Below are 17,869 nucleotides of genomic sequence, written 5' to 3' on the forward strand. Positions count from 1 at the left end.
GGAGCCTTGCTTTTCTTTCATTGCGCTGCATCTGCTTCAGTTTTTTACTTACTCACCATTGAAGTTGTGGTCTTTTTCTGCAATACTGGCAGACCCCCTTTCTCAGGTTTGAACTGAGCAGTGGATTAGCCGGTGAAGTGCCTTGTCTGGTACCGTTCTGTTAAATTCTTTAGCAGGGTCCGGAGTTTCCCCCAGGATCGCATAGGCGCGGGCTGCTTACTCTTCTTTTTATATATATAGCGCAGGGTTCAGGGATGGGGTCAAAACTGCAGAGGCTGCAGGTATCCGGAGGCACCTCACGCAGCACGTGGGGCCGTCACACCACTGCCTGGTGGGGGCAGGGCGGGGGTGGGGGTGGGGATGAGGGCCAGGCCAGCAGGCGCTCTGTCTGTGGGCCTGCGAGGTGTTGCATTCAGTCTGAGAGCAGGTTGCAGAAAGGAACCGACCATTAGTGTAAAGGACTGTGTTCGTCCCCCTCAGGCTGTGGAGCCGAGTCGTGTCTTACTCCTCGTTGTGTTAGCACGGAGGGTCCTTCCCTTCCAGATTATTCTGTGATTACACCAGAGGAGATGGACTAGGAGGTGGCGTTACCCAGTCCTTCACTTGTATCTGCTTACCTCTCTAAGCCTCCGTTTGCTCCGTAACACATGCTTGCTGGTGCTGCCAGTCGTGGAATTGCTGAGAGGGTCACATTTTAACGAGATGACAGGGACAGACACTAGCACAGAGCTCAGCATTGTTGGTTCTCTTCATTTTAGTGGGTTTTTTTAATGCCAAACTCTTGCTGCATGTGTCTTGCATATGAGCTTCAAGCACACAGTCGTTCCTGGTTGGGGACTGACCGCGTGCGGACGTAGAAGTGCGGCGGCGTGAAGTAGGGCTGTCACTTGTGCCATTAGCATGCTTTAAGCAGAAACTGACTTTTGACTTGTTTTGTTTGGTTTTGTTTATAGCTTTTCACGTGTTTCTGTTTTGGTCTGACTAGGAGGAGCCTGATCTGGTTAGTGCCATTTATGGCCGAGGGATAGCCTATGGAAAGAAGGGCCTGCATGTGAGTATGGAATAGCTACCGCTTGCGTAGTCCTACGTGACCTGCCTTGGGCCAGGGTTGGACAGAGCCGCTCCCTGTTTGTTGAGATCCGGTGGGACACGCAGTTGCTGTTCTAGGTCACAAATGAGAAAGTGGCAGGAGAGGACTCACTTGAGATCACATGGCTGGGAAGTGGTGATCTGGGAATTTCTACCCAGGTCTTCTGAGGTCCATTTTGCCATATTTTCGACCCCAAAAGAAATGGGGTAGAAAAAGTTTAGGCGTCTTTGCCAGCCTACACTTTGTGTTGTGATAAACCGGACACAGACCAAGAAAAGCATGAGGTCTTAGCCCAATTCCTAAGCAACACTCATTGGGAAAAGCAGAGACCAGGCATCAGGAGTGTGGCAGGACATGGAATTTTAGTTCCTTTCACCATTTTTAAAGGTTGACTAAAAGAACAAAAGTTTTTCTGTAAAACGTGTTTATTATCACATATTATACTTCCCCAGACAGGGGTCTGTCTGTACCCTGACCCCTCCCATGTCTCTGAGAGATGGAGGAAGGAGGTCATAACAAATATATTTTGCTTAACATAAGCATTATGGTATAAAAATGAAGCCTTTCCTGAGATTATTACATTAAATAATGAAATTGTCCGAGATTCAGATCTCTCCATTTTCAGTCTAGGGTATTATACGTAAACGTTTTTTGTCTTATTGTATATGAAATGAAATTATGCTTTCAGGGAGATACATCACTTTTGTATCTTTGCCAATTTAAAAAAAATTGTACAAATTGGGTGCCAGCCTACTGGATACATTGTATATGATATTTGTATACTTCTGAGATATTGAGGACTGAGAATGAACATTTTGGAATGATAGGTGTTCGGGAGGGAAACAATGTTACATTCAGAGCCTCAGCAAATGACTGGAGTTTCTACCCTTTCTCTAGGGGAGGTCAGAGTTAAGCTGCTTCTCCCCAATTCTCATCTCTTCATGTTATATCTTGACATGAAGTTTGCTCATGTCTTCAACATACTTTTAATATAAAAGTAATATGCTCATGTATTTTTATTGTAAAAGTAACATGCACATTTTAGAGAACTTTCCTTGATTTCTTATGGCACGGGTGTTTATAGCCTTAGAGGTTTGATGGACGCTGGCTTGGCCCCTGTTGTTCCCACATCACTGCTGGTCAGCGGTCTCATTTGCCTGGCATCCACATTCTCATCCCTTGAAATCCACTGAGTCAGTGTTTAAATGGGTTCCATTTAGAAACTATTCTACCATCTGTGGAACTCGTGATAGGGAGTCAGGTCCGGGGTGCTGTTGATGAGTAGGTAGACGGTGAGGGAGTTAAATAAATAATGGTAACGTAACTTATTTAACTTGGCAGATAGGTCCTAAGAAGATAATTGATATTTACTTGTAAATAAGTAGTTACATTGTTACTAAAGTATTATTTCAGAAAATCTGTTCCCCCTGGTGTTGAGTAACAGTGTATCTCATACTAAGCTAATGCCTTTTCAAGGACATTAAGAATGCTGAGCTGGCTCTGTTCGAATTGAGCCGAGTAATTTCCTTGGAACCAGATCGCCCAGAGGTATTTGAGCAGCGAGCAGAAGTGAGTGTGGTTTTCTTTTTTCCTCTGTCCTTCTTGGGTCAGTTGAATCTCAGACTTTTTTTTTCTATTATATTCTTTCTTGTATGTTTTAAAGCTCCCTGACACCCATTGTGTTTTCCTCCTATGTACGTTATTTCATGCTTTTAAACATGGTTGAAATACTAGAAAACTGTAGGCTGAGTGACACTTCTGATTTAACATGTAATAGTACTATTTAGTATTAAAATACGCACTTATCAGTGTTCACTGGAAAGTATGTATTACACTGGATATTTATGTTGTATATGACATACTTTAGCAAATCTTAATATGACGGTGTGGTGAAAACGAAACAGCCTTTAGGGGGGTGTGTGTGTGTGCGTGTGTTGTGTGTGCGTGTGTTGTGTGTGTGTGTGTGTGTGTGAAGGCGCATGCTTACCTTACCTATAATGCTTATGGGCTAGGCCTGTCTGCAGGGAGGCTGACTGTGACCAGACTTTGAAGGGGGACTTGGGGTGGAGACAGAGACGTAACATGGTGGAAATTCCAGGGAACCCCTGTGAGAGCAGACACTAAGAGGAGGTGCTTCAGGAACAGAAAGGCGTGGCCTGTGGCCCGCCAGATTTCTCGGTGAGGTTGGCAAGGGGCGGGGGTGTCACAGGCGTCTCAGAGGCCTCACTGAGGAGGTGGTTTGAGACTGATCAGAGCCCCGTCCGGGGAACCAAGCGGGTGAGGGTGTCCTGAACTGGCCGGGTTCGTGTTATGTTTACTCGCCTGCACGTTTAGCCAGGCTGAGTGCTTCTCGGGGCATGTTAATGTGTTTAACCTGAATAAAACCTAACTTTTAGTCATCTGATCAAGTGGCATTTTGTAGTTGGACTAAAGGAAAAAATACGTCTTTATCCCCTTTGGGGAGAGAAAACTTAGCAAGGAAACACTGTTTGTTTTTGTAATTTAAAACTCTCTGTGATGTTTTTGTTCTTGAAATTATAGTGTCATAAATTATAGTTCAGTTTCTTAAAGAGAATTTTATGTTTTATTGGGGATTTGGCTTTCTGAATAAAATTCTTTATCAATTAATGATACTATGATTTGTTATCTCTGGTCTGTATTGGATTATAACCCATGAGGTTCCTCATCTCCCGGGAGCCTGGTTGGTTTTTAGGGTGAGTGTTTGGTGGTGAATCTGTGACCCTCTGCCCCAGGTGGAGGTGCTAGCTCCTCCCTCCCTGACTCTGACGGTTGTGTTAAAACATTATGAATAAAGCATGAATTTAGTTTCTACACTTCCTTAGAAAAAGGACTCACTTAGCAGGTTTAAATTTTTTATATGTCTAATAAAAAGCCAGTTGTGTATCTAAAAATGATATTGGTAATTAGGAAAGTAATTTTCAGTTATCTTGAAAATATATAGCACTATCCCATTTTCCCAACATAACCTGACACTAATGTCAGGAGGTAGTGATTTTTCCAGCTAAATTGTAGCATATCATTTATCTACATCCGAAATTATTTTGTGAGAAATCTTCCACTTTCTGAAACAGTCTGTATTTAGTGAACATAATTAAACAGTCACTCGGGCCATCGTTCTGCCTGCTGGCTGTGTGCCCGCCTGTGGTAATCCACTTAGGTTCCTGGGGCTGGTAGACTAGGGGGGGATGTTTTCCTTCCAAACTGTAACCCCAGACCACTGTGCTGCTTGAACTCTCGGGCACATGTTTCCCTCCTGTCCTCTTCCTGAGCTGTCCTTCTCCCCATGGTGGTGTGCCTGCCTGCATCCTCCCACTGTGGCTGGTTTGAAGTTTCTGCAAAACAGGAAACTAGCTAGTAAAACTGGATTGAAATGACCTACCTGTAGGAAGAAAAGCAACCCTAATTTAAGAACGTTCGATCAGGAGCAAATGCTTGAGCTTGCTGCACGAACACTGACCCGGTGCTGGGTTTTCGTGCGTCTTTTCGGGGGTGCGTTCGCGTTCTAAGCTGCCTCCTGTGTTGTCATGGCACCGGAACCCAGCTGATTGCTGGGCCACAGCCTTTCCAGACAGGCTGGCAGGCGGTCCCTCCCCTACTTTGCACATCGTGACTGAGGGGTTAAGAATGAACACAACAGAGCTTAGAAAACACCCGGAACCTTAGAAATTGTCGTGTAGCACCCGGTACCTCAGGGGGCCTAGCTAAAGACCATGGGGGGCTCTCTCTGTGTCCAGCACTGTCTGTCTCTCAGTGGTTCCAAGTGTTCTTTCAGATTGAGTTTGACATGCCAATTTTTGACCTGAAAGAGAAACTATAGGTTGAGGAAAGAAATGGTCCCATTTCAAGAAAAGCAACATCAGTGATAACCCAGAATATGGAATGGTCACAAGGCAATTGCTGTGTAGTTCTTCAGCTTCCCCCTTGACGGGACAGAGGAGTGGTTTCTCCGCTTGTTGACCTCGAACCTCACTGCTTTGTACTCGGGGTCAAGGACTCTGGTCTGTGGAGAGAGTAATGCTGAGTGGAGCGTGCCGATGTGTAACTGAAAACATCAGCAGCTTTGGGGGTGGCCGTTGGAAGTCTTCTTTCCTAACTGCACATTTGGGTCCATAGATCCTGTCCCCTCTGGGGCGCATCAGTGAGGCGGTGAGTGACCTCACTAAGGCCATCCAGCTCCAGCCCTCCGCACGCTTGTACCGACATCGGGGGACCCTGCACTTCATATCAGAGGTGAGTGACTGTGCCCTGAAACATTTCCTTTTGTGACGATGAGGATTTCGCTTCCCCTTCTACTTCAGAAGGCTGCTGTGGGGGTGGGCTTTGAGCTGTATAGCAATATGTGGGTGAGATGAGACAGTTACGAGAGCACTTTCTTTAGCTGGAATTGAACCCACAGAGAAATACTAAGTACCGAGAACACATTTTCCTGCTTGAACTGTCCGCAGTAACTCCCTCTGGACTAGGGGGAAAAGAAAGAGAAAAACAGAAGATCATTTTGGTTCATAGACTATACTTCAACCTTTCTTGCAAATGCCAGCGTAGGGGAGCAGGCGTGCCTGTCGTCAACGTGAGTGTTCCATTTAGAGGGACGCTTTAGTTCCTCCGGGTAGCACAACCCGAGAACCGTGGCCTGAGCTCGTGCGGCTTCCCAGGCGATACCTTCTCTGTGCAGGTGACGCAGACATGACAGGGTTATCCTTTATCGTCACAGGTGTGTTTACAACTGCTACAGTTTTCTTTGGGGGTTTACATCATTTTTATACTACTTTCCTAATGCAAAAGAAAATATATTTAAAAAATCTCAGCATAACTAACATTCGAAGGTTGATTTGTAGCATAATTATTTCAGAAGTATTCAATATAATAAAATATTACTACCAGGAAATAACTTAAAGTTTCTCTAACAGGCTATGACTTTAATATTATTTAAAATAATATTCTTTTTATAGTCAAAACAGCATGCTGAAGTTAAACCTTTCTGAGTGTTTCCCGTCGGTTTCCTACGGAAATCAATTATTTCAACAAACAATATAAGAATTCAGCTTATAGTATTTGTGATCATGAAATATTTTCTTTAAAGCTTTTAAAAAGGGCACAGGATAAATTGGGACATTTTCCCTCTACCGGTAAAAAGTAGGAACCGTCCAAATACTGAGCACGGCCTCACTTGCTCCGCTCCGCTCCTTGCAGGACTACGCGACGGCCCACGAGGACTTCCAGCAGTCCCTGGAGCTGAACAGGAACCAGCCCATCGCCATGCTCTACAAAGGGCTGACTTTCTTTCACAGAGGACTGTTGAAGGTGAACGTGTGTGTGCCGTGTGCACGGTCTAATGAGTCTGCTTTGATTCCGCGGGTGGGAAGAAGTTAGTAGAGTTTAGTGTGGCGTGTTTTCAAATGATGTGTCAACAAGTATCTGGTCGGTTTATTTCAGAAGGTAGCTTGAGTAAACGTATTTATTGAGCTCCTACTATTTGGTAGGTACTTGGAGGAGGATACGGAAGGGGAGAGGGTGAAAAAGGGTAGTAGGAGGGAGAAATAATACTTTACACTTGTAAGGGAGACAGCTTACAAAGTTTCTTTCCACATATACTTTATCGTGTGGTAAATACACCAAAGAAAGTAATATAAACAAAGTGCTTTGTACACAGAGATAAGAACGATTCATTTAAACTATAGTTAGAGTTAGAGGAAGTTCCCCAGAACAAGTGGACCTTGTCCTAGACTTTGAAGGCAGAGCAGGATTAGGTGGAGGAAGGCAGGCTCGTCCGGCAGAGAGGAAAGCTGAGGGTGACAGGGAAGCGTGGGGACGCAGCCAGTTTGTGGAGCGACAGACAGTGGGACAGTTGGGTGGAGGGAGGACCGGAAGCGTCTAAGCACTATGCTAAACATTTCGGCTTTCATCTAGGCTCAGAGGAGGTGTGCAGCCTAGATCTGGGGAAAAACGTGTAGTGGAGACCAAATCTGTCATCTAGGAAGTGGATTCTGACACGGTGGTGGCCGAGCAGGTTAGGGACAGAGGGACTCACAAGGAGACATTGCTGGCATTCAGGGTCAGCGGTGCTGAGACGTAACTGGGATCCCCCAGGAGCAGGCTGGGGGCACCTCTGCGATTCACAGGCCCCACCGCTGTCCCTTGAGGACTGCTCCCAGGAGGTGGCATTGAGGGAAACTGCAAAGGCGCTGGCTCAGTCGACTAGAAGTGTGGGGTAGGAAGGCCACCTCCAGCCCGTCTCCTCTCCCTGCCCTTGAGCCTGCGTTCTCAGAGCCCGAGCTGGGAACCTGTGTGCGGCAGGCTGCACGCCAGGAGCAAGCAGGCCAGACACACGGCTGGGAGCTGAGAGCAGAGCTCCCCGGGCCTGGCTCACAGTAGGTGCTGTAGTACAGGACACAGCACATCTGCCCGATTGAACACAGGCAGGCTGTACAGGTGAAAAACACTTCGTTCTGACCAGGAGATCAAGAGAGACTTCCCAAAGAAGGTTGAAAACTGTGAACGATTTCAGTAGCCTGTGGCCGGGAAGGGCACTCGGTCAGAAAGAACGTGGTATTATTACTGGAGAGAGTTCTGAGGATCTCTCTCTCTTTCTCTCTCTCTCTCTCTCTCTCTCTCTCTCTCTCTCTCTCTCTCTCTCACACACACACACACACACACACACACACACACACACACACACACACACACACACACACACTTGCAGGGTGGGGAGAGGGTTTGCCTTTAAGAAGGCTGCACGCTGTAAACCCTCAGTGGTACAGACAGTGCCTGTCACATAGTAGGTGCTCAATAAGTATTAGTGGACTAAATGAAGTTCAGGGGCAGAGCATTGAATTTGGAGCTGGAAGGCCTTGGTTGGAGTTCTTGCTCTGAATCTTTTTAACCTGCACCACAGGACAAGTTACTTAAACTCCTTCAGCCTCTCCTTCCACACCTGTCAAGTAGAGATGATTCTATTCTCTGCCTCTTGAAGTGATTGTGAGAATTAAATAAAATAATGTGTGAGAAGTACTTTATAAGCTGTAAACACGAATCAGGTATTAATTATAGTGGGTTATTTTACATGTGAAAATTTAATTTGATATTTGTTTCACAGACTAAAAAAAAATAGTAATAACTCCTGTTCACTAAAAACCAAACCAAAAAGAATTTTGCAAATTCGATTTCCTCCACCTCAGCCCTTCTTTGCGGGCGCGTAGCGGGTAGCAAGCCGAGCAAGGCTCCCCCTGGCCCCTGGGGAGCTGGGCCGCAGCCGTGGCTTTGGGAGCAGTTACTCACCTTGTGCTTTCAGCAGCTGCCGGGTGGACTTCTCCAGTTATTTTGTATCTGCCCTCTATTCTTTGCCTCTTCCCTCAGTCACTGTACATAAACAATTCGGAATTACAACACCATAGTCAAAGTCTATCCCTTGAATGAATGGCTCATGGAGGAGAAAAAGATTTGAATGTAAGAAAATGTCAACGACTAGTATAAGAAGTGAAAGTTGTTTTTTAAAGTAACCAAGTGCAAACAAAGGGTTTCACTTGTAACTTTAAGGCCAGGTGGGCGGGGCCCTGTGTGGGATTTTGAAATGAGACTTTTTCAGAAACGAGCTGTAACAGAGGCACTGATTGCGGATTGGACAAGGGCTGAAATTCAGTTTGCTTTATTCTAAGTCTCCATGATGAGAACCTAGAAACAGTGCCTTCACTCTCTGGGTGGTGGAAGCCCCCTGGTAAACCAGCCTCACCAAAACCATCCGGTCCTTTCTCCTTGTCACCGTGTTCACAGACACAGCCTCAACGTGTGTAACAGACGGGAACTTTTTCTGTGCATTTTGATAGATCTGCCGTCCGAGGAGGTCAGAGTGTTTACGTATTGTCTCGTGCACCCCAACGGCATCCCCAGGAAGTAGAGAAGAAGCAGAGGGTCCCCCAATCACACAGATTGGGACACTGAGCCAGTGGTGCAACGCCCTCCTTAAATTAATGAACTTAGTGTAGATGCCTCTGTTCCTTTCGTTGACTGTAGGGACGAAGTACGGAATGGGCCAATGAGTTGGAGCCACCTTTATATCCTGAAGGGGTCTCTCCAGGTCCACAGCAATTTGGAACTTATTTACGTGGGTGATTCCCTTATTTGCCTTATTTACCTTATAATATGTATTAGAAATACATGAGGCGATATTACATGACAGATTTCACAGCTATCCCATTCAGTAGACATATCGGACAATTTGGATTTTCCCAGGGAAAAAACAGCAAACGTTTTTCTGTTGAATTCTCCGTTTTATCTGTGTTTCAAGGATATTTCAAAAAGTGTATGTTCTGAGCACATGTTTTCATCAGCCTTTACTCTGAGAGTTGCCTGGGAGTGTTCTCTCAGAGACAGTGAGCGGCCTCAGAGTGACGGCCACCCACACCCTGTGCGGAAAAGTGGCCGCATTCGCCACCCAGGCGAGTGCAGCGCCAGTTCGTGTGCTTACAGATTGATTCATTCGAACGAAGTTGCTTTGTTCCCAATGGCTTAAAATCTTGATTCTGCTATGTCCCCTCTTTGGCAGAATGAGGTAGAGAGCTGTGCAGTGATTAGACAGGATCCCCGAAACCAAAGCCTCTTAAAAGCTGAAGAGAAATCAGACTTTGAAGAACTGTGGCGTCCGAGCATGCTGTAAGTGCAGTGGGCGGCAGATGTCCCGGGCATCTCCACTAGACGTCCACAAACATGCAGACTTAACACGCCCCAGCTGCACCCACAACCCCTCCCCTCCCCGCCGCTGTCCTCCCTCCTGTCCTTCCTCACGTTGGTTAATGCCCTCAACCCCACCCAGGCTGTGCAGCTCAAAAGCTCCCTGCCCTCCCTCCCCCCTTGGCCCCCATTGGCAAACAGCCACCCACTTCCGTCTTAGTTTGCCCTCACAGATGCCTCCCAAATCGGACCCTTCTTTTCTCTCCCGAGACACTGTCTCCATTCGAGCTTTCATTATCTCTTTCCTGGACACCAAAGCCACCGCCTCCTGGGGCTCCATTCTCCCCGCTCTCCAGTCTGTCTCCTCTGTTGTCGCAGAGCGGTAATCCTCTCTAGAGTCCATTTTCTGCAGCCACACACCTGCCTGCATCCCACTCTCCCACCCCCGGCCACCGTCCTCATTTGCTGGGACTGGCCAGACTGCAGAGCATGACGGAGGCCCTTCCCTCCCTGGCCCCAGCTGACCACACTGGCCCGGTCCCATCTCCTCTGTCCCCACCACTCCCACCTGTGCACCCTGTACTCCTGCCAACCCACAGCCCCCAATTCTGAGCACCCTGTACCTGCCCCATCCACGAGGCCTCTGTCTCTGCCAAGTTCCTTCTCTTTCTGTGAGACCCAGCTCAGCTGTCACTTCCTCTGTGAAGCTAGCTCTGTGTCCCCAGGCTCAGTTCGCTGTTCCTCTCTCTGTTCCCAGAGTCTTTTCTCACTTGTGCCTCTATCGTAGTTCTTAGTTCATATCCTACTGATCTGGTTCGGTGTTAACTTTCTAACTCCGCTGTGAGTTCTTAGAGGACGGAGATAATGATTGCTCCTCTTGGTCTCCCCTGTGCCTTACACCGCCTCGGCACATAGTAGGTGCTCAATACATGTTTGTTGAACTAAAAATACAGTTGAAAAACATTTGCAATCAAGATGCCAGAACAGGAAGCTTAATTAACAGTGGTCTTTAACATTTCTGAACTGTTAACATTTATCTGTTCTCACCGTTCTGCCAAGCAGTATTCAGTTGCATTCCTGAAAGAGCAGCTTGTTATCCCAGTGACGTCTTTGAAGAGTTCGAAAAGCCAGCCTCTCTTGCCCTGCCGCCCCTCCCCACCCCCGAGAAAGCCAGGAAGCAGCGAACGAGTGACTTCCCGAAAAGAACGAGGGTCACGCTGCTTTTGCACGATGCTTTTGTGTGCCTCGCAAATCATTAAATATTTATTGAGTGCCTACCATGTGCCCGGCGTGTGGCATCTGCAGCAGCTTTCTGCTGTGAACTGCCTAATCAGGTGTGCAGTGGTTATCACAGAAGTTGCAAAGCCTTTCTCACTAAGGGTATTAGAGACCATGAAACTTTGTAGCCACTAACGTCAGTGAGATACATCTTTTCCTGGGGAAATGTGTGAGATGTCTTCGTAATTTTTTGTTTCAGTGAATAGTCGAGTCATAATGGAAGACACATTTGATACTGGTTTAAGCCTAGGACATCAGTTCTGGACCAGAATGGCACATTTTATTGACGGTTTTCATAGTGAGAGTCCCACAGCAGCCAAGCGCTCTGTGTCTCTAAGGGGACCCCCTCCCCGCCCCGCAGCACAGTGCCATGGGGCCTCCGCGGCCTTCGCCGCAGACCTGCCGTGGTGCTGGCAGGCACCAGGCCTCACACACCCCGACCTTAAGGTTTCTGTTTTATTTTGCTTTGCTGTTTTTTTCCCTTTAGATCCTGTGATTCTCTCGGGTAGCCAATCTAGGAGCCTTTCTGCTTGTTGTATAAACAATTGCACCCGGGCTTGCTTCGCCCCCCTCTTTTGTTGGCTCAATTTTATTGCCACTAGTTATGATCATTTTGAGTTTTTCACACAGTTAAGGCTTTTGTTTGTTCCCCGGGGCTTTGATTAGTTAAGGAAATGATCTCAATAAGAAGGTGATGTCACTGCACTGAAGAAGCTGATGAAAAAGAGAGAGAAGTTGTTTTCCCATTTCGAAAGAGAGAGGCTGCAGGCTCTGCTGTCGATCATAGTGGTGCATTTGTTTACTACTGAAATTAAACCCTCCGGATTCACAGTTCACTCTCCTTTCTACCTCTCCCTCTTTCACGTCCTCCTATCTAAGCAAAATCACCGAGAGGCCATGTGTAATGTGTGAGTCCTTTAGTGATTTAAGTGAAACTCATTCTTAGCAGTTAGGCAAATGAAATAATTTCCTATATACTTTTACAGGAAGCTATTGAATCCTTCAAAGATGCTTTGAAGCAGAAAGTTGATTTCATTGATGCGTATAAAAGTCTGGGGCAGGCCTATAGGTAAGTGAAGTAATAACAGTTGGGTCGGAGGGAGGGTGTTGAGTGGGAGGCAAGAGAGCCTCACGAGATAGTGATGTCAAAGCAAAGTTGCGTTTCCTAACCCAAAGAAGTGGTCATTCTAAATTGCATGGGCATTTACGTACTTGCTGAGACCTTCTCTGGAATGCAGAAAAACGCATGTATCAGAGGAGATCACGATGCATCCAGTTAATCTCTTAAAACGCCTTCAGTTTGCACATACACTGGTCTAGAAAGTGCGGGTCTTCCCAGGGTGGTGGTTTTGAGCAGTGGCGGGATGAGCTGTTGAGTTCCAGACGCTGCTACTGTCGCTCAGGCCATAACTAAGGCCGAGGCCCACATCACTGGGACAGGCCTGAGGGGTGCGGGAATAGCAGCGGGGGAGGCTGCAGCCCTGACACATGTCTGTCAGGGAGGAGAGGCTGTGCCTGGACCTGTGCTTCCTGGCTCCACGCGTGGCCCTGAGAGGGGGCACTGTTCCACTTGGGCTTTGAAAAAATGTACGCTCTGACTCTTTTAAAGGTCCTCAAGCAGGTAGAAAAGGAAGACAGTTACAGAGGGCCCCTTCAAAACTCTGCTAGGTACCTCATTTGGGAAAGATTAAATTCAAGAGCTTATTTATCTGCTGCGATAGTTGGAGAAACGGTCCATCCTGAGTGGAAGAAAGTGATTTGTTTGGGTTTATGGAACGATTCTTATTCTTCTGTCCCATAAAGTTGCTGGGAACATAAGTTGAAAATAGAGTGCAAGCGCCTAATCAATAGTAAAGTGCGGTGTAAATGTAAGCTGTTACATTTTTAACATATTCAGTATGTATAGAAAATTGACATATGGGATATTTTGAAAGTATTATTTGCAAACATTTTAACATATAAAAGAAGGTTGGTCAGTAATAAATGTTTCCACTCGGAAATGATCACAATGCTAAAACTACACTTCTTTTTTCAGAAACGCATATAATTTTAAATTATATAGCAATATACTAGACTTTAAGTAAAGTACCTTTAGTGACAAAAATATACAATTTTCAACCTATACAATTTAGCAATTTGAATTTGACTCAAATTCGGACTGCTAAACCTCTGTATGATTATAAGCTACATACCTGGTTTTTTTGTTTGTTTGAAGAAGAAGCGTATGTTTCTACCCAAATGCTAAAATTTACACACAGTTTCGTAAGGGGTGGAGCTCATCATGAACTAGGGAAAGGGATTTGAATAAGCTATAAATTAACTTCCCCTAAAGAATTTCAGGAGCTCTGTGGTTGTTCCGTAATCTGGTAAGACTTAGAAAAAGGACAGGAGCCGTGAGGTGTGAAAGGCTGCGCGGCTGTAAAGCGGTAAAACTGAGAAGGCAACACCGAGCCGCGGCATCGGGTCACGGCCTGGACGGGGAGAAGATGAGGTCCTGAATAGCGCGCGTTTACTGAAGTGCCGGCACTGTGTCCCTAACCGCTGCGAAATCCCTAGAGAACTGGGCAATTTCGAAGCGGCCACCGAGAGCTTTCAGAAGGCCCTGCTGCTCAACCAGAACCACGTGCAGACCCTCCAGCTCCGGGGCATGATGCTGTACCACCACGGCAGCCTACAGGAAGCCCTGAAAAACTTCAAGGTGAGCCTCCCTTGGTGAGACTGTCAAGAATGGGCGGGGTGGCGAGAATAGTGTTTGCGCCTCGACAGAAAGAAAGGAAATCCACTGCCTTGCCCTCTAGACTAACTTAGCAGCATGTACTTGGTCTGGCCCAGCCTGGAGGGAACAGTTTTCTAACTTCAGATTAACGAACAAAGCACTCGAACGTCCCCCTGAACTGTATTGATGCGAACGGGCCGTTTCCCCTTCACCCCTCAGCGGTGCCTGCAGCTGGAGCCGTACAACGAGGTGTGCCAGTACATGAAGGGGCTCAGCCACGTCGCAATGGGACAGTTTTATGAAGGAATAAAGGCACAAACTAAAGTTATGCTGAATGACCCTCTGCCAGGCCAGAAGGCCAGCCCAGAGTACCTTAAAGTGAAGTATCTCCGAGGTAAGTCAGAACATGGCAGAGCCACTGAAGTTCAAGGCGAAAGCTGTGGAGATCGTGTTGCTTGTCTCTCTGATGTCCCAGGAGGCCACTAGTGTCAAAGGCGTGAGGTTACCTGTCCCCAGCCTCCCTCGGTCAGTGGTGGGAGCTGGACTAGATGGAGTCCATGCCTTCTGAAGACCAGTTCAGCGCCTTTGCTGCCGCTTCCTACATATTTTCCTTCTAAAGTTAAAAAGACTTAAGTCAGGAAAACGTAGTTTGAACTAGCCGTGACGACCACCTGCATGGTCATGCCTCCTCACGCCTTGTCCGAAGGTGCAGGAGTGACGGGAAAGGGGCCTTTCATGAGGTTGCACCGTGAAGGGTAAAGGTGCTGTCTTTGACCAGGATTCTCCCACACCAGAGTTCTCACACGGTTTGGAGGAGTGTGATGGGGCTGAGGGAGGGAGCGGATCTCCGAGTTACCGTTTGGTCGGTCTTGGTCTTACCTTCTCACTGCCGTGCCTAAAGATCGTTCTGTTTTCCACAGAAATGCCAGGTCTTCGCTTCCTTTTCTCCTCTTGCCGTGGTTGCCACTACCCTTCTGTTCTATCCCAGTGCTGTCCAGCTGAAAAAAACCGCAGGCAGCATGTGTCATTTCAAATCTCTAGTGGCCACAGTAAAAACGTGGAAAAAAGAGGTGGAATGAACTTTAATGACACATTTTATTTAATTCAGTACACCCACAATATTAGCGAAGACACTATTCATTCGGTATTTTACCTTTTCTGTGCTAAGTCCTCAAAATCTGCTGTATAGTTTACACTCACAGTGCATCTCAATTTGGATACTCAATTTTCATTGGAAATATTTGATCTAAATTCAGATTTCATAAAATGTAAAGTTGTAAAAGTAGATTGGTATACGCAAGTTGTTCCAAACATACCGATGTTTTCTAATAATTGAATTAAGTATGTTTTTAAGTTTAAATTAATTCAAATTAAATAACAATTTAAACCCCGGTTTCTCAGTCACTCTAACCACACTTTCAGTACTCAATAGCTAGGTGGCTAGAGGCCACTGTTGGGCAGCATACCTGTGTACTCCGAATTACAGTCCCCCCTTTTTTTCGGGTGTGACTCTGGAGTCGAAAGTGAGATCTTTGGTGTGTTTCATGGAGAGGTTCTTGAGTGGCTGGTATTTCACCCTGGTGACTCAGTCGGTGGCGGGTTCCTCCGATTATCAAATAATAACAGTGACTTAATAAAATTTGGACTCTCCATTTAGAATTCTTGTAATTAAATAACAGTCTGCTACAAAGTATTTGTATGGCAGCTAGTACCAAAAACGCTTCTTTAGCAGTGTTTGGGTGTGTCAGACCTGGTTTCCTGTGTGCAGAGTATTCTCGGTACCTGCACGCACACCTTGACACTCCCCTCACGGAGTACAACATCGACGTGGATCTGCCGGGCAGCTTCAAGGACCACTGGGCGAAGAGCCTGCCGTTCCTCATCGAAGACTACGAAGAGCAGCCGGGGCTGCAGCCCCACATCAAGTGAGTGCTTTCCGTGCTTCTTGTCCTTTCCAGCACTGAACCGCAGGTCCGTCCTGCTGTCCTTCCACCCATAAGTGGCCTTCTGTTCGTATTTCTGGTTAATTTATCTTTTGATTTGACATGTCTGCAAATATTTCTTTTAATTTATAAAGTACCACAAAACTTGCCTCTGGATATCATCATTCCTTCTAGCCCGTTCTTCCCTGCTAATTTTGGGCAGCATCAAACTGTGGATGTACTTGTACTAACTGGCCGTCTTTGATATGCATTATTCTGTGCTGTGTTACTTTTAGAACAAATTACTGAACATACGGGAAGTGACACTACTGGCCAACTCGTGCTGCATATGGCAAAGCAGAGATGCTGAAGGGCTGTCCCATTATAAGACAGATCTAGAATAGATCCTGATTCCTGGGAGTCTGCAGTGCCTTAAAAACGAAGAGGCTGATTGGACTCCTTACACCCTTTCACTCTCTAAAAAGACAGAAGGGGGGAATCAAACTCGAGTGGTGCGCGGTGAGCACATTTAGAGGGAAGAAGGTGCCCTGGGGTGGGGTGGGGGCTAAGTGCACCTGGCGGCCACTGCAGTAGAATGCCTGGAGGCACAGGCGGGGGCTGCTGAACTTGAAAGGGCTAAAGTGGTGCCATGCCGGAGGCCTCCCCAGGGTCTCAACAGAAGCAAATGCAGATTCGTCCTAGGAAGGAATCAGTGCGAATGTGGGCCCCAGGTTCGCGCATGGAGTGAGATTCAGCAGAGACCACAAACAACAGACTGACCCGCGAGGACTTCAGATATTGGAATTATGGCATGCAGACTCTCAAATAACTCCCAATTTAGTATTTAAAGAAATTTTGAAGAAATCAGGAAGATGAACATGGAGATTATAAAAGATGACCCGGCAGATTAAAAAAAATAATTGGGAGCTTTGGAAATAGAAAATATAATGAGAATTTATTATTGAGGCCAAACAGCAGGGTAGCCATAGCTGAGAGAAAATGGCAGAATTGGGAGAGAGAGCACTGGGATTATTCAGAGTGCGGCGCGGAGGGTCGAGGGGACGGAAAACAGGAAAGAGGCAGAAGATGCGGATGGTGTGAGTAGGTCTGGCCCATGTTGTTGAAATCTCAGGAGAGAATGGGAGAGAGGCAATTAAAAAATAATAATCATGACTAAGAATTTCCCAGAACTGAGGAAACACGTAAACCCACAGATTTTTTTAAAAAAAGAGTAAATGAAAAGAAACTGGAGAAAACCTAAGGTAAGGAGGAAATCTTAAAAATAGAAAGTCACGTTGCTCCGGTCGGGGTGTGTGTGAGAGGCAGCCGGCTGATGCTTCTCTCTCACATCAATGTTTCTCTCCCTCTCTTTCTCCCTCCCTTCCCTTCTCTCTGAAAAGAAATAAATAAAATCTTTTATAAAAAACCCAGAAAACTTACAAATTATAAGAACTGCTAAGAGTTTAGCAAGGTGGTCAATTATAATCAATATACAAGAATCATTTGCATTTCTATATACCAGCAAGAAACAAAAATACCACTTATAATAGCAATAAGTACTTAAGAATGTATCTTAGAAAAGATAAACAGAATCTGTATGGAATTCATTACAGAACTTTATTGAAAGTTCCTAAAAGAAAAGAAATACGGGGAGAGAAATACTGTATTCACGAGTAGGGAGTTCAAGGAGATCAGTAAGTCATTTCTCTGCAAATCAATTCTAAATCCAATAAAGTGCCATTCAAAGCTCGAAACAAAGTTTGTCGAGAAACTTGATGAGCTAATCCTGGCGATTGTGTGGAAAAGCAATGAACCGAGCGTCATCAAGAAGATGACTCCTAAAGCAGGATGGTGCCCGAGCTCAGAGGGGAAGGGCTTCATCCTGCCGGATAGCAAGTGTGAGACGGGAGCGGAGACAGACAGGTGGACCAGAGGAGCACAGCTCGGAGCCTGGAAGCCTCTGGCAGAGAGCTCCAAGGAACTGCGTGTTGTGGGTGAGGGTGGGCCTGGCCAGTAAGAGGCAGGGGGACAATCAGGTTGTTAACACAGATAACAAAGCTGACTTTCGTGATGGTGCAGATAGAGATCCGGTGTTAGACGAATACAGTCTTAAGTTTGAGTGGCAACATTTTTTAAACGTCTAGAGAAAATATAAGCGAAGACTTTTATGATTTTCAG

The 17,869-nt window shown here is 46.2% G+C and overlaps 1 protein-coding gene across 4 annotated transcripts in view; it reads left to right on the top strand.

The window, feature by feature from the left end:
* The window catches only part of TTC13 (tetratricopeptide repeat domain 13), a 63,268-nt gene that overhangs the window by 28,096 nt on the left and 17,303 nt on the right, over window positions 1–17,869 (top strand). For 2 of the 4 annotated variants that reach the window (XM_053912554.1, XM_053912555.1), the window contains exons 5-12: window positions 986–1,051; window positions 2,567–2,659; window positions 5,225–5,341; window positions 6,302–6,412; window positions 12,040–12,122; window positions 13,610–13,751; window positions 13,989–14,163; window positions 15,538–15,694. In XM_053912554.1, the coding sequence (XP_053768529.1) occupies window positions 986–1,051; window positions 2,567–2,659; window positions 5,225–5,341; window positions 6,302–6,412; window positions 12,040–12,122; window positions 13,610–13,751; window positions 13,989–14,163; window positions 15,538–15,694 (944 nt within the window). The remainder of the gene's footprint in view (window positions 1–985; window positions 1,052–2,566; window positions 2,660–5,224; window positions 5,342–6,301; window positions 6,413–12,039; window positions 12,123–13,609; window positions 13,752–13,988; window positions 14,164–15,537; window positions 15,695–17,869) is intronic. The other 2 variants (XM_053912556.1, XM_053912557.1) reach the window with 1 other exon arrangement.

This window comes from Desmodus rotundus, chromosome 10 (assembly GCF_022682495.2).
Source record: "Desmodus rotundus isolate HL8 chromosome 10, HLdesRot8A.1, whole genome shotgun sequence".
Lineage (NCBI taxonomy): Eukaryota > Metazoa > Chordata > Mammalia > Chiroptera > Phyllostomidae > Desmodus > Desmodus rotundus.